Source organism: Pygocentrus nattereri, chromosome 28, assembly GCF_015220715.1.
Source record: "Pygocentrus nattereri isolate fPygNat1 chromosome 28, fPygNat1.pri, whole genome shotgun sequence".
Classification (NCBI taxonomy): domain Eukaryota; kingdom Metazoa; phylum Chordata; class Actinopteri; order Characiformes; family Serrasalmidae; genus Pygocentrus; species Pygocentrus nattereri.
This window is the reverse complement of record NC_051238.1, coordinates 1,854,122-1,877,284: the sequence shown is the minus strand read 5'-3', so window position 1 is coordinate 1,877,284 and position 23,163 is coordinate 1,854,122. Positions and strand designations below refer to the sequence as shown.

The following is a 23,163-nucleotide window of genomic DNA, read 5'->3' as shown; positions in this document are numbered from 1 at the left end:
AGACAGGCAGGCAGACAGGCAGGAAGGCAGACAGACAGACAGACAGACATACAGGCAGGCAGACAGGCAGGCAGGCAAACAGGCTGTGTGAAGTGTAATCAGTGGAGAGATCTCTAACGGAGGATGGGGATAATTAAACAGGATGGAAAGACGGATGGAAAAGGACGCAGATACGGAAAGCTGGAGGGGTTGGCGAGATTTCCCAGAATGCCCAGGGGCTGTAATGGAATCACCAGTGAATTAACAATCACTACTTTACTATTCATTACAGATAAACATCAGAGCGGAGAGAGGGGGGGGGGGGGGGGGGCAGAAAGAGAGAGAGGGCGAGAGAGAGAGAAAGACACAAAGAGAGAGAGCTGGGGAGAAAGAGAAAGAGAGAGAGAGATAGAGTTAAAAGAGGAAAGCGAGTGAGAACGGCGATGAAGGAAAAGTGGTTTCCTCAGTGAATGACAGGTTGTGAAATCAGCGTTTTCCCTCTGCTCTCACGCTGTACAAAGCTCTGTATTAAAGGTCCTGTTGGTGGAAAATGGGAATTTTCTGGCTCTTTTCATTTAAAGTAGCTAGGCTGTGGGTGACCAAACAGCTTGTACATGAACATTAGCAAGCAAGACAAAATAATACTGAACTACTGAATCTGTGAAGCAAAAATAAGTTATTGTTGCCTTCCAGTCAAGCAGAAACAGAGCAGCCTCCTCATCCGTTTTCATGCCTTATACTCTCTCGATGAGGCTGAAGTCAGCTTCTTTTTTTGTTCTAATTTCCTGAGTATCTTAAATAGTGCGGCAGTTACACGGGCCCTTTTCACATGGTAATGCTGCTCCTGCCAATGCAATGATAATAACAATGATGACATGTAGAGCGTGCACAGCTCACTTAAGTGTTTAAGTTGAAGCTAAAACAGCCTCACCTCAGTTTCAGTGGTTTGACCGCTGACCATGAACAGAGGAAAAATGAGTTTGTGCAATTAATAAAGCTATCAAGGTCAGTTCTGCACTTTGAGCTCATAATCTAATTTTGTTGGTTCTAACACACCACCACCACCACGTCAGCGTTACTGCAGTGCTGAGAATGACCCACCACCCAAACAGTACCTGCTCTGTGAGGGTCCATGGTGGTCCTGACCACTGAAGAACAGGGTAACAGAGTATCAGAGAAACAGATGGACTGCAGTCTGTAACTGTAGAACTACAAAGAGCAGCGATATAGTGGGGCAGTCGTGGGCTGGAGGTGAGTGAACTGTAACTGGAAGGTCACCGGTTCGATCCCCAGTGCTGACAGTCTATGACTGAGGTGTCCTTGAGCAAGACACCTAACCCCCAATTACTCCCCAGGCACCGTGGATAGGGCTGCCCACTGCTCCGGGCAAGTGTGCTCACTGCCCCTTAGTGTGAGTGTGTATTCACTAGTGTGTATGTGGTGTTTCACTTCATGGATGGGTTAAATGCAGAGGTGGAATTTCCCCGTTTGTGGGATTAAAAAGTATCACTTAACTTATATAGTGGCCCAATCCCATTTCTTATTTTTACCCCTACCCCTTGTTTTCGAGTGTAACCCTCCCCCTTGAAACTGAGTTAGAAGGGGTAGCGGTTGAAATCTTCCCCCTATAAAATGAACCGGATACGTCATCAGTTGTCATCAGCAACTTTTACATAAACAGAAGAGACAAGGTTTTCCAGCCATTTCCAACATGCTGCCTCCAGCTGTGGTGATCACACGCGTGTGTTACATGACAGGACAGGTGAACTGTATGTAAAATAGCCTGGAAAAATAATCAGGATGTGTTTTCCTGCTTTGTCTCCATATTAGAGCAGTAATGGTATATCGCACTGACATCTCCGAAGGAGAGTGAAAAGCAGGACGCTCGCGATTCAATCACAGCTTCAGTTTTACGCATCAATAAATCAAATGAGCCACTGAGTAAGAAAGAGCACAAACAGAAAACTACACCACTTCATTAACAGCTGCCAGCGCCGCTCTGTAGGCGACCCTGCCGGCCTGCAGTGACAGCAGAGGAGGGGAAAGTTCAGCTCCTCACTGCTTAAATACATCTAGGGCATCATACGCCTGCAAAGACGGGGGGCAGTTATTTATTATCGCCACCAAGAATTCTGCTCTGATATGAAGCTGAACTTAGCTTTTTAATCGCCAGCTTCCAACCATTTAAGGTGGAATGAGAAATTCCACTAGGTAGCGACTGAGACATCAGCGCATTCCTAGCAATTTTTATGCGAGTTATGAAGGAAATGACCGTAAAACGCTATCACGATGGTTCTCTTACAAAACAGTGAAAATACTTAACACACAGTTATGGGAATTTGAGAATATGTACATTCCTTTTGGAATTGTTTAACTACATAAAAAGCTGGGTTACATTTTACCCTGTGTTAGGCTGGGAACCCCCCTCTCCTCTACATTGTACCATGGTAATGGACTTCATGGGAAAATAAGTGCCCACTATGAAGCATTCACTAGACGGTCACTGGGGTGGTACCCCTTTCATCACTGGGGTGGAACCCTCAACATCTCAGTACCTTTAGCCGGGAACAATAACTGAACCATAATCCACTGGAATGACGTGTTCTAAGCTGGACTGACTCCACACACCCCGCCTCGCCTCCAGGATTTTATTCTACTGCTCTGTTTTAAAACATTTGGTTATGAAAAGGAACAAATACCAACTTTTCACCTGGAAGAACTGATTTAAGCTTCACAGTCAGACCTTAGACCCACTGCTGGAGGTTTGAGGGAACATTTACGCTGTTTGTACCTCGATGAATGAAAAACATTCCTGAACAGAACCTTCATTAATAACAGTGTACATGCATTATTAATACTGTATAAAATAACACCAACTCATGAAACGCTAATGTCTTAATGATATATTGAGTGACCATCAGTGAGTATGATGTAGCACGGGGTGTGAATGTGTTGACGTTACCTAATGCCTGTTGACTGGTTGAGTGATGGAGCTGTATATCCTCTCTGTGGGCTGGATGTTATTAATGAGTCAGTGTTGTGTGTATAATGGAGTATAAAGGTGAATAAATTATGATCAGATCGATATTTCATTCGGTGGGTGTTAGTTATTAATTGGTTGACATTATGTCTGATGAAGGCTGGTAGATGGGGGAAAAAACAAAAACATCGTTATTTATACATGAGGCTGGGTTAGTGGCCCGAGACCAAGTGGAGTCTGATGGACTGTCACACTGGGGATGATTTATACGTTCATGAAGACGTAAGTACACAAGTAAGCATACAGTGAGGAAGACTTCAGGACCTTCTAAGACTTCAGAGAACGATTCCTGGGGCTGTATTACAGAAACCTCCCATCATTTTGTCTAAAGATAAGATTTTTCACTAATCTGTATTAAGTAGAAGTAAATCTTATCTTACAGCATCTTGTCTGCAGTTAGGACATCTTAACCTACTCAATCGAAATCAACAATAAACTGTCATGTCTGTTGCCTAGCAACTGACCATACACATAGCTGAAACGTAAACATGTAATCAAACTAATGTGAAAAATGTGAGTCACAGCTGCTGATACTGATGTAAAAAAAGGTCAAACTAAACTAAAGAGTGATAAACTATAATCTGTGAATACTGTGAGAGCGCCCCCTGCTGTTTATCAGAGCTCCCACTGCTGTTTATCAGAGCTCCCCCTGTTGTTTATCAGAGTCGCCCCCTGCTATTTACCAGCGTTGCCCCCTGCTGTTTATCAGAGTCGCCCTCTGCTATTTATCAGAGCCCCCCTGCTGTTTATCAGAGCTCTCCCTGTTGTTTTTCAGAGCGCCCCCTTCTGTTTATCAGAGCTCCCCCTGCTGTTTATCAGAGCGTCGCCACTCTCCAGTTTCAGTCTCCATTTCCCAAACGCTTTAGCTGAGCGCGCTAATGTTACTCCTCCTAATAAACAGACACACATTCAGCTCCGTCTCCTCATTATTCACCACCATCACTGTAATATTTCATCATCAACATTAACACAGGAAGGTGATCAGAGTCTGAGTCGGCAGCGTCTGAGATTTTTTAAAAACGCAGTTAGAAAAGAAAAACATCTCCCAGTGAAAGCCGCGTTTTACAGTAGAAATAAATGGAGCTCATTATGCTGGTAGTGAACTACGCCGCCGGTCTCAGCCGCCTAAAAACCATAGAAACGAAAAGGAAGACACAGGGCTTAAATACAAGAGGGCTAACGAGGGTTCACAAGACACAGGTGGAAAACACAGGTAGGAATAATCAGGTGCGGAGTAACTAAACAAGGTGCCGGACTGGGATCAAAACAGAAAGCACATGGACTAGACCAAGACACAACACGAACACATGGACAAAACTGGGAGAACCAATCGTGACAAATAGCTACTGTCCGGAATTCAGTCTGTACTGAAGTCGTCATGGAGACTAAACTGATAAAATTTGAGACAAAAGAAGTTTCTGTAATACGGCACCTGGGAAGTAAAAAGTCTATATTTGAGATTTTATCAATTGTAATTTAATATAATCATAATGCATGCAGTTAAACTCTGTAATTACTGCAGTAATACTCTTATTTCAAGTTTTGGCTGAAAACGGGGTGAAAATCTTGAAATGCAGAAAACTGTCCACCTGCAGTGGCAGCTCTGTGGGCTCTTTATTGAAAGAGTCACTGTAAAACTGATACATACAACTTCAAATATATGGATCTGTTATAAGCTTCATATAAAACACGCATGTTTTTTACATGCTTCAAATGTCTGTGTTTGATCTAGAAAGACCAAAAAGTGTTTATAAGCAGCAGCCCTATCTTAGAAGAAGACCCAAAGAAGACCCAGGACTGTTGAGCAGCTAGAATCCCAAATTAGACAAGAATGGGGCAACATTCCTCTCCCAAAACTCCAGCAGTTGGTCTCCTCACTCCTCACAGACTGATGTTAAAGAAGATGGGGATGCTACACGATGGTAGACACGGCCCTGTCCCCACTTTTCTGAGATGTGTTGCTGCCATAAAGTTCTAAATGAGAATGTTTTTCATGAAATGATAAAATGTCTCACTTTCAACATCTGATATGTGTTCTATGTGTTTGGCGGGCGGCACAGTTGTGTAGCGGGTAGCGCAGTTGCCTCACAGCAAGACGGGCCTGGGTTTGATTCTCCGGCCGGATGAGCAGGGTCCTCTTTGTGTGGAGTTTGCATGTTCTCTCCGTGTCTGCGTGGGTTTCCTCCAGGTTCTCCAGTTCCCTCCCACAGTCCAAAGACATGCAGTCAGACCGATTGGACGTGCTAAATTGCCCCTAGACGTGAATGTCTGTCTGTCAGCCATGCTCTGGAGTGGTGACCTGTCAATGACTTCCACCCAATGAATGCTGGGATATGCTCCAGCTCCCCCTGTGCCCCAGAAGGATAAGCGGCTTAGAAGATGTGTGTGTTTGAGAGCATGTTTTAGCGAGTAACTTATGCAACAGTCACTTTTTTTGTGTTTGCGACTTGCGTCTGCTGAACAGCAGAGGGCGCACACGAGGGAGTCCTCAATGAATGGGAGTAAATGGAGTTAAAATAGTTTCTAATCACTCGCCCGAAGCTTTCCTTTAATTTTAGACAGTACAAGACTGTGTTTCACTTAAAAAGCAAAGAAATCTCACCTGTATGTTTCCTTCGGGCAGCAGGAGGCGGTCTTTACTGCTTGAGCGTGATGATTGATTGGCGAGCGGAGCAGCTCATTGGCTGTTCATGCTCACTGATGTCACGAACATACATGAGATGCCGTTTTATCTCCTATAGCTCAGTTTAAAAGCCCTTAAATGTAAAAGCAGGGTTAAAATGTTTTATGCTGTTCAGGAAATTAATGAATTCTTTTACATTAAAAATGTTTCTAAACTATGATTTTGCTCAAATTCTCCATATCGACCCATTCATTTTGGACGCACTCGGGAGCGCCCTCTAGTGTTTGAGAAACCCCTGAAAACAATGCAGAGCGGAAAGTCGCCTCTCTACAGGTTCTCTGGAGTAAACCAGGTCTGTTTCTTCTTTGTTCTGTGTGAAAGCTTGTTTGGTAAATGTGATGTTGCCCCCTAGTGCCGACATGAATGCTACGGGTGAGTAGGTGACAGACACCTGGGTGCACGAGTGCATTCACACGTTCAGTTTAATTAGGCCCCGAGATGCAGAGCAGCAGAATATTAGCTCAATCCAGGAGGGAATGTGTCTGGATCTGGAAATTAAACTACTGTGACGTTTCCCACAGGGTGTGTGTGTGTGTGTGTGTGTGTGTTGACCACGAGCGTGTGGCGCTCCCCGTCAGAGCCTCTGTGGAGATGTGCTGTAACCGAGCCCACAGGAGAGCAGCACTAATCCACTAATTAAAGAAATGACTTCTAACTCAGAAGTTTCTGTCTGAATCAACACCTCAGGCTGAGAGTGTTTATGGGTGAGACCAAGCCTACGGTTCTGTCCACGGTGCACACAACTCGTCTTATATCGTTAACCCTTTAAAGCCGAGCGGCCCTTTCTGCATTTCAACGGACTTTTTTCCTTTAATCCCTCAGCCATGAAATCCGCTTCTCAACGTTTTTTGGAGGCGGCTCAGTTGAACTAGTCTTCAGTAACATTGATGGAGTTTACGCCAAAGAGCCAAAACATCATGACCACTTGCGTAATGTGCTGTTGGTCCTCTGTGTGCTGCCAAAACAGCTCCGACTTCGACTGGAACAATGTGTCCCAGAACTTCACTTGTTCATAGGACTAATCTTAAGAAAATAAGAGAATTCCTAACAAGTTATTTGAAGAACACGATTTTTTGACTCTTTTTTTCCTTAAGAACGAAGTTAAGAAAAATCACACTAAGGACATTTTCCTGAGTAGATAAAACGAAATAAACAGAAATAACGGTGTTTACATGTTCAAAATGTACCCTGCATCGTTCATGGTGCAAGGAAAAATGCAGCTTAGCTTATGTAGGACAACAATGAAGACAATCTTAAGAGAATATTTGATAACTTAAGTTTTTTTAAGAATTGCATTTAGGAACATTCTTATCGTTGTTGTCAGATTTTGACGATTTTTTTGTTTTTGCTTCAGTTTGAAAATAGCTGTCGGGCTCTTCATTGTCTGTAAATTTCATGATGAATGGAGCAAAAGAAACGGCCCAAAATGACTTGGAGAGACGTCTGGTTCCATTCACTTACATTAAGAGTAACGTTTTCCTCTGACACACACACACACACACACACACACGCATACACACACACTGACTGACTGTCTCACTCATTCACTCACACTCACTCACACGCTCACTCACTCGGTCACACACACACAGACTGACTGACTGACTCACACTCTTATATAGAGGCATATGTGTGTGTTCAAGATTCTAGAACATGTGCACCCTGTCAGCATTTTTTTCCTTCTCCTGGAAAATTCCCGGTTTGGAGATACAAGGTTTTGTTCCAACAGCAGCGATATGAAGTTCTTGTTTGTCTTAAGAACCTTCGCAAGTTTTATCTTAAGAAAGTGTCCATGAATTTGTCCCCCCAGGTCTGAAAATAACTCCCAGTCCAGCTCCCTCTGTGGCTGCACAGCTCCAGCAGAGAGCAAAGCACTGTGTGTAATGAGTATAAAGCACAGGGACAATAACATCTCTAGACTTCCAAGAGCGGAATTCATTATCTCTCACGCGAATCTGTACATATTTACAAGCTGTTTAAAATTTGCCGTGTGTCACATAAAACTGGCTTTCGGCGTTTTCGGCAATGTTTCTGTTCTTTTTTGCATTGAAACATACAGAAAAAAGTACAAACACAAACCTGTTCATACAGAATGCAAATGAAATGGATTGTGAGAGCAGTTATGCAACGAATCAATGAATTAAATCATTGATTTATTGTTTGTGCCATCACTTTTAAACAGTGCAGCCAAACCCCAGTGATGATATCAAGGTTAAACCGGGAGCCCTGGTCTTTCAGTGTCTACTGCTGGTTAAACTACAGGCACCTGCATCTGCGCTGTTAGTAAATGAGCAGCTAAATGTATTCGTGTTTAATTGGTCATGCAATTAATCCAGACCTGCACGTCCAAAACACTGGCATGCCATGTTAGGAGTCTGAGCGCGGCGCGTTACTGTAAGAGAAGTAAATGAGTGTGAAAAGCAGAGCGAGCGTCAGCGCCTGAGTCACGGCCGCGCAATCACACTAATTAGAGCATGCTCAATAACACCCCGCCCGCACATGCTAATTACTCACTTGTGCTGCAGGCCTTGTTAAAACAGAGCGCGACTATACGGAATAGCAGCCGTGCACAGTCCAACTCACTCACAGCCGCCAGCACCGAGCTCCCTTCAGCGTTACGTACAGGATTATATCATACAGACAAAAGTTCGGAGACTCTTTGCTTTCGCTTGAATTTTCTCAGTTGCTTTTTAATGAAGTGACTCGTTTTTACGCTCCAGAACAGCCATTAAGCACACATTTCCAAAAACTGATTAAAAGCTACAGAGAAACGTGACTCCTGACAACAACCTGTCGACAGTAACTGAGTAACTGAGTAAATGTAATTAGTTTCTGTACTTTAGTATTTTTGGTGTATCTGTACTGAAGTTTCTCCGTTCTGGACTTTCTCCTTTCACTCCACTACATTTCAGAGTCTAATATCCGACTTTTTCCTCCTACATTCTGAGAAATCTGTCGTTCCTTTTGGTTTCTGTGTGTATAAAAACGTAACATGTCAAAACGAAAGAAGCGCAAAGCCAGAGCACCAATCAGGGCCCAGCGGTCACTTTGTTCAGAGCTGGTTTTGACCTGTTGGTCATACCGACCCAGTGCAGCACGCGGTTCAACGTCAGCGCAGCAGCGTAAAACTTTGGGAGAGTCTGTTCAACATAAATGATGAACTAACCTAACTTTGTGTAAATAGAGCTCAATATAGAAATATGTCCACATATGCAGTCGAGACTGACGCGGCTTTTTACTGAATTTCTACAAACACCATTTCATTTTATAGTAAATGAGTTTGGGCTGGTTTATGTTTATGAACAGACGCCTACAGATCAACATAGTAAAGGAGCTCATCTGTGATCCTGAGTTTAAAGCCAGTTTTTATTCAACTTAAACTTGGAACTAAGTTGTAAATAAATCTGAAACTGAAACTTTGCTTGTGTGTAAAAAGTGATTTCAGAGCCACTCGGTTCTCCCTGATGGAAACTGTTTACCTTCAGTGTTTTGTGCTTCTGATCATTTTAATAGACGTCAGCGTCACTAATTAATGACGTTCTATTAAAAGACTTGTTTACCAAGAGAGACGCTGGAGGACTTTCACCTGAAATGAGTTCATGAAGCCAGTCTGGTTATAAAAATGATAACAGGACATCAGAGCCAGAATTCCTCTTTTAGTACTTTTACTTTATACTTAAGTACATTTGAAGGGAAATACTTTAGTACTTTTACTCAAGTGGAGGTCTAAAGGGAGGAACTTCTTCTTTTACTGAGGTATATGGTTACATGTACTTCGTCCATCACTGACAACACCTGGAAGACCTGGTAGACACAAAAACTGTCCCCATCAGATAAAGAGCACTTTGAGAGAGAGGAGCTCCACTCTGTTCTGTGGTGCAAAATTTGAAATTCCTTTTGGAGATCATGGACACTGTGTCCTCCGGGCAAAAGACCCCTCAGCTTGTTATCAGTGCTCAGTTCAAAAGCCAGCATTCATGGTTTAGGGGGCATTAGTGCTCATGGCCTGGGTGACCTGCACATCTGTGAAGGCTCCATTAAAGCTGAATGATACAAACATGTTTTATCAACATCTGCTGCCGTCCAGACGACGTCTTTTTCAGGGAAGGCCTTGATTATTTCAGCAAGACGATGTCAAACCACATTCTGCAGGTATTACAGCAGCATTGATCCGTATTAAAAGAGTCTGGGTGTTAAACTGACCTGCCTGCAGTCCAGACCGGTCACCACTGAGAACATTTGGAGGGTTATGAAATGAAATATATGACAAATGATCAGCTGAACTCCTGAATCAAACAAGAACAGGAAACATTTCACTTTCAGAACTACAGCGGCATCTCCTCAGTTCCCAAACACTTACAGAGCGCTGTTAAAGAAGAGGTGATGACACACAGCGGTAAACAGGCCCCGTCCCAACTTTACTGGAATGACTTGTCGGCGTTAAATTCAAAATTCAAAATTTAAAAAAATATTTTTCAACATCTTTGCATGATTTTTAATCAATATAGGTTTTAAATGATTTAAACATCTTTGCATTTTGTTTTTATTTACATTTTACAGTATGAAAGTGGATTGGATTCATTTGTGGCCTAAATATAATAATTATCTGCCTCAATATAGTAAATTATGGCATCAGTTGGCCACATTATATTGATCTGTGGGCTTAATGTATTAATTTGTGGGCACAATATATTAAATTATGGCCCAAATATAGTAATCTGTGGCCACAATATAGTAATCTGTGGCCACAATATATTGATCTGTGGGCACACTGTGGGCTCAACAGAGTACATTATAGCCGTACTGTAGTAATCTGGCCTGAATATAGTAATCATGCTTCCAGGCCGGTGGAGGAGGCTCCTCTGCTCCTCGCTGATGTTCGGATGACTGTAGAGTGAGGAGGAGAATAGAACAGACAGTGTGTGAGATCCTCTGTGTGAATACGTGTCAGAAATGTTCACTAAAGATTCACACCCACTTTTAAAGCGCAGACAGGAGTGTCATGGCTGTGATGTCACAGAATCAGTGTGGAGAACATTCTTACAGCTTACATGCTTTAAATACAGCTGTGATGGATCTACTTCCTGCTGCTGACCTGCACGAGGAGATTACTCTCTCTTTTTCTGTCTCTCTCTCTCTCTTTTTCTTTCTCTCTCTCTCTCTCTTTTTCTTTCTCTCCCTCTCTTTCTCTCTCTCTCTCACTCTCTCTCTCTCACTTTCTCTCTCTATCTCTCTCTCACTTTCTTTCTCTCTCTCTCTTTCTCTCTCACTTTCTTTCTCTCTCTCTCTTTCTCTCTCTCTCTCTCTCTCTCTCTCTCTCTCACTCTCTCTCTCTCTTTTTCTTTCTCTCTCTCTCTCTCTCTCTTTTTCTTTCTCTCCCTCTCTCTCTCTCTCTCTCTCTCTCTCACTCTCTCTCTCTCACTTTCTCTCTCTCTCTCTCACTCTCTATCTCTCTCTCACTTTCTCTCTCTCACTTTCTTTCTCTCTCTCTCTTTCTCTCTCTCTCTCTCTCTCTCTCACTCTCTCTCTCTCTTTTTCTTTCTCTCTCTCTCTCTCTCTCTCACTTTCTTTCTCTCTCTCTCATTCTCTCTCTCTCTCACTCTCTATCTCTCTCTCACTTTCTCTCTCTCACTCTCTATCTCTCTCACTTTCTCTCTCTCACTCTCTCGCTCTCTTTCTCTCTCTCTCTTTCTCACTCTCTTTCTCTCTCTCTCTTTCTCTCTCTCTCTCACTTTCTCCCTCTCTCACTCACTCTCTATCTCTCTTTCTCTTTCCTTCTTGCTGTCTTTCTCTCTCTCTCTCTCTGAGTGGGTCACTCCCACCGTGATGGTCTGTTATTTCCATTACACTCTCAGTGTGGTGGCTCTGCTGACTGTATGTTGCCTGACTCCAGCTGCTCACCTGTCCTGCAGGTGAAGCTCAGTGTGAGTGTCAGTGATGTCACTCAGTAATCAGACAGTGTATGATACACTGTTATCTATAAACACGGCTAAAGTACGTCATCAAACGCAATTCGGCCCACTGGGGTTTGGTGTTCAGTGTGGCTGAGAAACACCTGCTTCTAAACATTTTACTGATTCAATTATTTCTTTAAATAAGGAAAACTCAGAAAATCTAAACTCCATTTGGATCTCAGCGTTAAAGCACCACATCTCTTACTGCTCAGGGACTCTGCTGGGTGGCTTATATACTGACCAGGTGTAACATTCTGACCACCTCCTGTTTCTACGCTCACTGTCCACTTTATCAGCTCCACTTACTGTATAGCTGGTCTCTGTAGTTCTACAGTTACAGAGTGTAGTCCATCTGTTTCTCTGATACTCTGTTACCCTGTTCTTCAGTGGTCAGGACCCCCCATGGACCCTCACAGAGAAGGTACTATTTGGGTGGTGGATCATTCTCAGCACTGCAGTAACACTGACGTGGTGGTGGTGTGTTAGTGTGTGTGGTGCTGGTCCACTCACTGTCCACTCTATTAGACACTCCTACCCTGTCGGTCCACCTTGTAGATGTAAAGTCAGAGACGACAGCTCATCTGCTGCTGCACAGTTTGTGTTGGTCAGCCTCTAGTCCTTCATCAGTGGTCACAGGTCGCTGCTGGCTGGATATTTCTGGTTGGTGGACTGTTCTCAGTCCAGCAGCAACACTGAGGTGTTTAAAAACTCCAGCAGCACTGCTGTGTCTGATCCACTCAGACCAGCGCAACACACACTAACATACCATCACCACATCAGTGTCACTGCAGTGCTGAGAATGACCCACCACCCAAATAGTACCTGCTCTGTGAGGGTCCATGGGGGTCCTGACCACTGAAGAACAGGGTAACAGAGTACCAGAGAAACAGATGGACTACAGTCTGTAACTGTAGAACTACAGAGTGCAGCTATACAGTAAGTGGAGCTGATAAAGTGGACAGTGAGTGTAGAAACGAGGAGGTGGTCAGAAAGTTATGGCTGATCTGTGTACATTGTTTCTGTTTTGGTATTTTGGTAAATTACCATTAAAATTGTGAAGTGTTTCCATGAGACAGACACACATGCCAGAGTCTGTTATTTCCAGAGACCCTGCGCTGCTCAGATGCCATCTTTTGCCATGTAAACAGTAACAGGAGTTTGATGTCTTCATGAATTTGGCCACTTTTATTGATTTTCTGTCCTCTGTGATTCATGCTGAGTGTTAAAACTGTGATACACAGCAAAACAGGCGTTATTTGAATTTTTAATTTTCCTGATGAGTGAATCACGCCACTCTTTTAACCCTTTTCTTATAATGTAAAGGCTAAAAGCACAGAGCTAAAATCTGGGTTTTTGGTGGTGTTTTGAGCCAGATCACTAACTGATGCTGAAGTCACACTCTGGTCTCATGCCGGCTAGGAAGGGCCGGGTTTACTGAGTGCTCTGATGTGCGTATCAGGTCTGTAGCTTAAATGATTCTGAAGCTGTGAAGGCAGGTATGCACTCAACCTGCCGTAAGCGCTCTGTTAGATGTTCTGTGTATATTATTTGAGTAATTTACTGTAAGACTGTGTTTGCTATTTTGCTTCGGTTACATTATGATTTTTAGTTTTCCTGTTTTAATCCTGGATTAGTTTAACTGAAATCTCTCTGAGAAATGTATGGACTTCTTTGGAGAAAAGGGCTCTGGTTAAATCTCATCTATATGTTTGATCTGAACGTTTGCTTGCCAAATGATCTTTAACTGCTTAGTCCAGATTGGGTCGCGGTAGTAATTGGGAGAGCAGAGAATCCCAGACGGCCCTGTCCCCCACAACTTCCTCCAGCTCATTACGGGGGACCAATCTGGAGATATAGGGGACTCATCCAGGTAGGCCGTTCCTGATAAACCTGAGGTGTCCTGATCAGATGCCTGAACCACCTCAACTGGCTCCTCTCAATGTGGAGGAGTACTGGCTCTACTCTGACCTCCTTCCGGATGACCGAGCTCCTCACCCTGTCAGTAGAGTGTAGCATCCACCCTGTGAAGAGGCTCATTTCCGCCACTTGTATCCGTAACCATATTTTTTCGGTCATTACCCAAAGCTCATGACCACAGTTGAGGGTCCGGATGTAGACCAACCGGTAAGCAGAGAGCTTTGCCTTATGGCTCAGCTCCCTCTTCACCACTACAGTCCATTACAGTGACTGCATTACTGCTGCAACCTGTGGTTGATCTCACCATCGCTCTTGCCATCACTCGTCAACAAGACCCTGAGATACTTACACTCCTCCACCTGGGTCCATTAACAAATTAGATAAAAATGACACGTAACATCAAATGTGCCATAACTTTTGCACAGGCCAAATTTAATGCTTTATTCCTCCCATTATATTAAAATCAGCAAATACACAGTAACTGTGCATTAAAATATGCAGTTGTGTGTCTCTGTGAAGGATGTGTTCACCTGTTTTAAGATTAAGTTTAAGTGACCCTTATTAGTCCCACAACGGGGAAATTTAACCCATCCGTGCAGTGAAACACCACATACACACTAGAGAACACACACACTAGGAGGCAGTGAGCACACTTGCCCACGGCAGTGGGCAGCCCTATCCACAGCGCCCAGGGAGCAGTTGGTGGTTAGTTGCCTTGCTCAAGGGAACCTCAGTAACATGCTGTTGGCTCAGGAGATTGAACCAGCGACCTTCCTCAGGAAACAAAAAGCTACTAAAAAGCACTTTCCGCTGAAGTCGGGAACACCAGCGTGATCTGAGCTGAGCTGAGGGGGGCTCAGGTCTCCGGCGGGGCTCCGCTGCACTCTGAACATTTCATGTTTCTTTACTACAGCAGAACCTCTGACCCACGACAGCGGCACTCAGGCGCCAGGGGAACACGGTTACCCTCACTTTGATCATCGGTTCTGACACAGCAAGCCCCGGCCTAGCGTAGTGGAATTAGTAGCTTTATCTATCTAGATTGATTTCTGTGGCTAATGTCATGGAGCTGTGGGGTCCATGCTTATAGGTAACAGTAAGTCATACAGCATCACAAACCATGCAATCAAGTCTATTATAAACATGATTTGAGACAAGTATGCAAGTATGAAATGAGTCTTTCGAGAGAAATTTACAGAGTCATAAATTTTCACCATTATAGTACTAGGAACCAGACGTCCGAAGCACTTAATGGCTCTAAAAGCTACATCCTGGTTAAGTTATTACAGGTTATGAATGCATCGCTTCATACCTGGGACATTGTTTTGTGAAAGTTTTGTTGTAAAGTTTTGGACTACAACATATTTTTATCATAAAGTATTACTTCAAGATCGCTTCCACGTTTCCTCTCAATACCACATTCTTAACTGAGATCAATGTAAGTAATGCAAGTCCACAGGGCATTCTGAGTCGCTGATAAAATGGTGATGTGTGCAGTGTAGCCATAAGAACGTCTGGTTCCTCTATGGTGATATGTGCAGTGTAGACATAAGAACGTCTGGTTCCTCTATGGTGATATGTGCAGTGTAGACATAAGAACGTCTGGTTCCTCTATGGTGATATGTACAGTGTAGCCATAAGAACGTCTGGTTCCTCTATGGTGATGTGTGGTCTAGCCATACGAATGTCTGGTTCCTCTATGGTGATATGTACAGTGTAGCCATAAGAACGTCTGGTTCCTCTATGGCAATATGTACAGTGTAGCCATAAGAATGTCTGGTTCCTCTATGGTGATATGTGCAGAACAGAGTTAAGAATGTCTGGTTCCTCTATGGTGACGTGTGGTCTAGCCATAAGAACATCTGGTTCCTCTATGGTGATATGTGTGGTGTAGCCATAAGAATATCTGGTTCCTCTATGGTGATATGTGCAGTCTAGACATAAGAACATCTGGTTCCTCTATGGTGATATGTGCGGTGTAGACATAAGAACATCTGGTTCCTCTATGGCGATATGTACAGTGTACCCATAAGAACGTCTGGTTCCTCTATGGCGATATGTACAGTGTAGCCATAAGAACGTCTGGTTCCTCTATGGCAATATGTACAGTGTAACCATAAGAATGTCTGGTTCCTCTATGGTGATATGTGCAGTGTAGACATAAGAACGTCTGGTTCCTCTATGGTGATATGTACAGTGTAGCCATAAGAATGTCTGTTTCCTCCATGGTGATATGTGCAGTGTAGACATAAGAACGTCTGGTTCCTCTATGGTGATATGTACAGTGTAGCCATAAGAACGTCTGGTTCCTCTATGGCGACATGTGCAGTGTAGACATAAGAACATCTGGTTCCTCTATGGCAATATGTGCAGTGTAGACATAAGAACGTCTGGTTCCTCTATGGTGATATGTACAGTGTAGCCATAAGAACATCTGGTTCCTCTATGGTGACATGTGCAGTGTAGACATAAGGACATCTGGTTCCTCTATGGTGATATGTGCAGTGTAGACATAAGAACATCTGGTTCCTGGTAATACAAAGTACTGCAAACTCTATGGTCAGTGTTACAGTTAAACCAACCACTGTGTATGTATGTTGACTGATACAAAGCAAATACAGCTATAATTTCACTCGTAAAGTGACGTTATGACACGCAGCCTTGTGGCTCCAACGCTAAAGAAACAGACGTCAGACACCAAACAGGTCTCGGCTCATCAGCTACATCTGAGGAAAATGAGGAAACCTGAGTACATTTGATCTCAGTCACAGAATCACTCCATGTTACTCACATCTTGACGAACGGGTCAGAGTAGCCATTGGAGTCCATGGCAGCAAGGTGGGCACAGCGTATAATTCCCACCACCAGAGACGTCTTCTCCACAATATAACACAGAGATACCAGGATACGACCACGCTGAGAGAGAGAGAGAGAGAGAGAGAGAGAGAGAGAGAGAGAGAGAATTAATCAATGATATTTAGACATCTTTGCCATAGATAAACAGCTCATCACTCATGTTGTGAGTGTATGATTGTTGATCTTTCCTTGCTGGCCAAGGGGTTTTCCACTGTATCGACGAAGATAGAGGCCAAGAGAGTCTTTGGCTAATGATTCAGAGGCTTTCAGGACCAGCCACTTCAGTGACTCTACACCAGGCTTTCCGGGCTGACAGCTTGAGTGAATCTATATCCCAGTTACAAGGCTTTTCAGACCTACTGCTTGAGCGACTGTACCACTGTTACAAGGCTTTCTGGGCCAACAGCTTGAGCGACTCTTCACCACAGTTACAAGGCTTTCTGGGCCAACAGCTTGAGCGACTCTTCACCACAGTTACATGGCTTTCTGGACCTACTGCTTGAGCAACTGTACACCACGATTACAAGCCTTTCTGAGCTGATTACTTGAGAAACTCTACACCACAGTTACATGGCTTTCTGGACCTACTGCTTGAGCAACTGTACACCACGATTACAAGCCTTTCTGAGCTGATTACTTGAGAAACTCTACACCACAGGTACAAGGCTTTCTGGACCTACTGCTTGAGCGACTGTACACCACGGTTGCATTGCTTTTCAGGCCGACACCTTGAGAGACCCTACACCACAGGTACAAGGCTTTCTGGGCCAACAGCTTGAGCGACTGTACACCACGATTACATTGCTTTTCAGGCCGACACCTTGAGAGACCCTACACCACAGTTACATGGCTTTCTGGAATGGCTGCTTCAGCAACTCTACCCCACAGTTACAAAGCTTTCTGGGACAACACCTTGAGTGACTCTACACCACAGTTTTAAGGCTTTCTGGGCCAGCTTCTTCTAGAAGGCTTTCTGGGACAGTTGCTTCAGCAACTCTACACCACAGTTACAAGCCTTTCTGGGACGGCTGCTTGAGTGACTCTACACTACAGTTACAAGGCTTTATGGGATGGCTGCTTCAGCAAATCTACACCACAGTTACAAGACTTTCTGGGACAGCTGCTTGAGTGACTATACACCACAGTTACATGGCTTTCTGGGCCAACAGCTTGCGTGACTCTTCACCACAGTTACATGGCTTTCTGAGCTGACTGCTTGAGCAAATCTACACCAGTTATAGGGCTTTCTGGGCCAACAGCTTGAGCAACTCTACACCACAGTTACAAGGCTTTCTGGGACGGCTGCTTGAGCAAGTCTACACCACAGTTACAAGCCTTTCTGGTCTGACAACTTGAGCAACTCTACACCACAGTTACGTCACTTTTTAGGCCGACACCTTGAGCAACTCTACACCACAGTTACAAGGCTTTCTGGACCTACTGCTTGAGCGACTGTACACCACAGTTGCATCACTTTCCAGGCCTACAGCTTGGGCGACTCTACACCACAGTTAAAAGGCTTTCTGGGACGACTGCTTGAGTGACTCTACACTGCAGTTACACGCCTTTCTTGGCCGACAGCTTGAGCGACTGTCCACCATGGTTACATCGCTTTTTAGGCTGACACATTGAGCGACTCTACGGCACAGTTACATGGTTTTCTGGGCCAACTGCTTGAGCGACTCTACACCACAGTTACAAGCTGTTCCAAGACGATTACTTGAGCGACTCTACACCACAGTTACATGTCTTTTTACTGTATTTTTAGTTTCTGTTAGATTTACACTGATACAAAAGCACCAACACAATACACCTACCTCCTCCTCCACCAACTGAGAGCTCTGATCCACAGTCTGGTTGTTGCCCTCTCGAGTCTGAAAGACAAAGAGACAAAAAATGAATATGAAAAAAAAGTCAAATAACGTTTATTTATATTCTTACAACAATCTCATAATGAGAAATAACAGATCTATTGAGTAGATTTAATTTGAACAGGTCTACCGAGAACTTATTTTTGCAGTGCGGTGGATACACATGTGTACACACCTGAGCGATTCTCTCTAAGCCCATATTGTATCGTTTGGTTTCTCCCTCTTTCAGCTTCTTCAGAGCCACTCGGACCTCACCGATAAACTCATTACGACCCAAGCGGTCCATATCACAAACACACAGCCTACAGAGAGAGAGAGAAAGAGAGAGAGAGCAGAGAAAGAGTTGAAAAATTGACAAATACCACCAGTTTGTTAGACCAATCCTGTAAATAAGCATATTTATAGGGAGTGCCATTAAGAGAGTAAATAAAAAAATTAAACTTGAATGAATAACAATGACAAAATTACATAAAACCTCTTTATATAAAATGTAAAAACATAATTGAACCTTAAAATCAGGTTTCAGAATGAGACAGCAAGAAATCTGGTGTCAAAACCAAAAATGTTAAATTAATGAATAATCCAGTGTAACGTAAGAGCACGGTATTCCGTACACTTCAATATTCCATACACTTGCAGCTTTTCCTGTTTGTGTAATGAAAACCACTTTCTTGACATCAATGATACATCTGAGGCATTATCATATATCCTTTTTCCATCAAATCAGTTGACGGGACCGCCCCCCGGCACGACCTGGACATGGTAGGTGGGGAAACCCAGGGGTGCGAATGTGAATAGGGTGAGGAAACTTTCACGTCCTGTTAAAATGCATTTTCGCATGTTTAAACATCATAATTAACACTAATGAACATTAAACAATGGATTATCACCTTGAAACATAATGTGTTTAGTACTGAGCTGTTAATCTGAGTTTACACCGTGAGCTCAGTGACCCCAGCTGACCCCTCTCAGCTGCGCAGCTTCACACCACCGCCTCACTTTACTGGGCTTTTTTGCATGGTCACCTCTTTCACTGCATATATTGTTTATATTAATTCACTTTTATAATCAGTTTAATCAGTTAATGTATATTTTTATGCAAACATATTACATAAAACTTCAAATAAAATGCACTGTATGGAAAACCGCTCCTTCTGTGGGAGCTGGTGTACGGAATACTGACGGTACAAACCGACAACACAGATGACACTTTTTTCTTATTTCTTTAAAAGTTTTGGCCCAAATGTGACCAATCAAAATGCATCTTGGTTGCTAGGCAGATTTTTCGGAATCCAACCAATCATTACACCCTGTTTGACTTATTTTTATATCCGCAATAACTACTGAAACGTGAAAGGTGCTGAAGAACTGTACGGAATACGGTGCTCTTACGTTACATTACCCAATATATGTCTGTCTTAAAACAATACAAGTGAAAAAGCCAATTCTGTTGTGCTCTGGTAATAAAAACCGTTCTATCCTGCCCCCCCCCTATAATTCTAATGCTAATGTAGAAGTAAACACGTTTCCCAGCACACGTTAGCCTCCTATAACAGCTTCTAGAAAATTCATAGATTTACATTTACAGCATTTGGCAGACACTCGTATCCAGAGAGACTTACAATTTGATCATTTTACACAGGAAGGTGAAGGTGGTGTTAGGAGTCTTGCCCAAGGACTCTTATTTGTATAGGGTAGGGTGTTTACCCAGGCGAGGCATTGAACCCCAGTCTACAGCATAGAAGGCAGAGGTGTTACCCACTACACTAACCACCCACAGATTCCCCCAGAGAACAGAGACAGACGAGGTAAGACTGTGGATTAAACAGTTTATTTGCAAGAATGACGTTAATGACAGCTAGCTTGATCTTTACCAATAATTAGCCTAGGTTATCCGTGCTGTCTGTCTGCTGTGGAATCAATGATTGATTAGTGATACCAGTGACAATAGTTAAAATTGTTATAATTATAAAATTCTTTTATTGACTTATAAAGCCCTACATGGTCTCGCTCCTGAGTACCTGCAAGACCTTATTTCCCATTACGAGCCATCAGGACTACTCAGATCCCAGAGTGCTGGCTTATTAATAGTTCCTAGAATTCCTAAGGCTGCAGCTGGGGGAAGAGCTTTTTCTTATAAAGCCCCCAAACTCTGGAATGATCTTCCAGAAACTGTTCGGGACTCAGACACAGTCTCAATCTTTAAGACCAGGCTGAAAACTCACTGTTCAGTTTAGCTTTTGGTAGGTAATGTTCCCCCCCTAGATAAAGGCAGCAGATCCAGGGGTCCATGGACACAGGGAATTATAGTAAACTGAGACGCTGGTGCTGTCGTCCCGCTGCTCACACGCTGACCGCTGACGCTGACAGGTTTGTGGACGGTGGAGCGGAGGGATGCCAGACTGTCTCAGAGAGCTGCCGTGTCTGTGTGTCCTTCTGGTTCTCTCCTGTTAGTTAAGCTGTCATAGTCAGATCTGCCGGAGTCGTTAGCCACACTCTGGAAATGTTTACATTCCCTGTTTATGTACAAACGGATAGATTAAAACTAATTCCCTCTCCCTGCCTTTTTTCTGAGTATACAACCGCCGGCTGGACACTGAAGGACGACTGACTGTCGAGCCCTCCTGCTACTTCAGACCAGCTGCCCACACCCCATGTATTTCGACGCTGAAATACATTCCAAACACTAAGCTGTATTTCAGAATATATCGCCAATGTAGGGGGAAATTGTGCTTCCACTCACTGGCCACTTTATTAGAAACAGCTACGTTGTTCTTCCACTCACTGGCCACTTTATTAGAAACACCTACCTTGTGCTTCCACTCACTGGCCACTTTATTAGAAACACCTACCTTGTGCTTCCACTGACTGGCCACTTTATTAGAAACACCAACTTCGTACTTCCACTGACTGGCCACTTTATTAGAAACACCAACCTCGTACACCAACCTCGTACTAAGGGACTTGAGACTCAGACTTGTATCTCAGAGAATCAAGGCTTCACTCAGACTCACACCCCAGAGATTCCACTCTGACTCGCACCCCCAAGACTCAAGACTCAGATTCACACCAGAGACACTACTTGGACTCACACCTCAGAGACTTGAGACTGGACTCAGACTTTAAGTGCTGTGAGGCCATGTGTTGGGGGACGGGGTGGTGTGGAGCTGACGGTGATGCTGACGGTGATGCTGATGGTAATGTGATGTTATTCTGGCTCCGTGTGAGTCTGTGAGGTTTATTCTGATCTGCTGTTTCCACTGAACTATAAACACACATCACACCATGGGAGAGGTGAGAGACTGAGAGGGAGGGCGAGAGAGGGCGCAGGACTCTTAATCTCCCTCCTCTCTCTCTCTCTCTCTCTCTCTCTCTCTCTCTTTCTCATTCTCTCCCTCTGTCCTTCTTTCTCTCTCTCCCTCTCTCTTGCTCTCTCTCATTCTCTCCCTCTTTCCTTCTCTCTCTCTTTCTCTGATGGTCTCTCTCTCTCTCTCTCTCTCTGAACCCCTCTCTCTCTCCCTCCCTCTCTTTCTCATTCTCTCCCTCTGTCCTTCTTTCTCTCTCCCCCTCTCTCTCATTCTCTCCCTCTCTCTCTCTCATTCTCTCCCTCTCTCCTTCTCTCTCTCTTTCTCTGATGGTCTCTCTCTCTCTGATGGTATCTCTCTCTCTCTGAACCCCTCTCTCTTGCTCTCCCTCTCTCTCTCATTCTCTCCCTCTCTCTCTCTGTCTCTCTCTCCCTCCCCTGTTCTCTCTTACGCCTTTGCTCACTCTGCTTCTTTGTCTGACTTCCTTTGTTTCTCTTATCACTCCCTATGTTTCTCTTTCTTTTTCCATTCCATCTCAGTTTCATTCTCTCTGTCTCTTTCACTCTTTCTTTTCTCTTTCTGCCCAATCCCTTCATCTCTCTTTAAATATCTTTTATTCTTTCCTTTTCTTTTTTCATATGTTTCTCCTCTCCTCTTTCTTCCTCTTTCTTTCTTTCTTTCTTTCTTTCTTTCTTTCTTTCTTTCTTTCTTTCTTTCTTTCTGTCTTTCTTTCTGTCTTTCTGTCTTTCTTTCTTTCTTTCTTTCTTTCTTTCTTTCTTTCTTTCTGTCTTTCTTTCTTTCTTTCTTTCTTTCTTAAAAAGGCCAGAGCCACTTCTTTGGTTTGCGTCCTCGGATTCTTTAAACTTGTTTTTTGAACAAAGCCATAGTCCTCCTACAAGACGACAGTAAACAAACGTCCAACTTTACTAGCCTTGTAGCTTCAGTGATAAAGCTGAACTTGGACCTGCTGATTACAGCACTATGACTACATTTGGAGTAAGTGTGGGAATGTATTTGGTCTTTTTGGCTGAACTTTCACTTTGACTCTGTGAGAATCTGCAGGATTCCGGCTGCCCATCAGAACGGACCATATGGCCCGGATCTGCTCCGGCCTATTCGAGGTGTGAACCTTCCCTCGCTGAGTCTGAGCTGCTACTGACTCAGCAGCGGCTGAGCTGGTTCTTTTCTGAGTGTTTGGATGTTTTCTGGGCCCGGTTCCAGTTCCTCACACTCCTCTAAAAGCTGGAAGCCACTTTTCTCTCTCTGCCACTGCCGTTACATAAACCATAGAAATGATATCAGCATCTGGGACGCAGCCCGGAATACTCTTTCTTGAACGGTGCCCTGAATAGCTCATCTTACTCCGCCCGCTAGGGGCATTTCTGAATACAATAACAATATTCAGAGAGGAGTGGATAATGGGTTCCATTCAATGTTCTCTTCAAATATTTCCCTCCAGCACATCTCTCATTAGGACACAATGTTTCCATACAGTGAATAATCTAGCTGAGTGAGCACGACTGACACCGCGGTCAGCAGCTGAATTCCAGTGGTGGAC

At 43.8% G+C, this 23,163-nt stretch overlaps 1 protein-coding gene across 2 annotated transcripts in view; it reads right to left on the bottom strand.

Moving 5' to 3' along the window:
* The window catches only part of doc2d (double C2-like domains, delta), a 79,102-nt gene that overhangs the window by 15,144 nt on the left and 40,795 nt on the right, over positions 1–23,163 (bottom strand). For both annotated transcript variants that reach the window (XM_017686068.2, XM_017686069.2), the window contains exons 6-8: positions 18,476–18,602; positions 18,247–18,303; positions 16,365–16,489 (exon numbers count right to left, since the gene is read on the bottom strand). In XM_017686068.2, the coding sequence (XP_017541557.1) occupies positions 16,365–16,489; positions 18,247–18,303; positions 18,476–18,602 (309 nt within the window). The remainder of the gene's footprint in view (positions 1–16,364; positions 16,490–18,246; positions 18,304–18,475; positions 18,603–23,163) is intronic.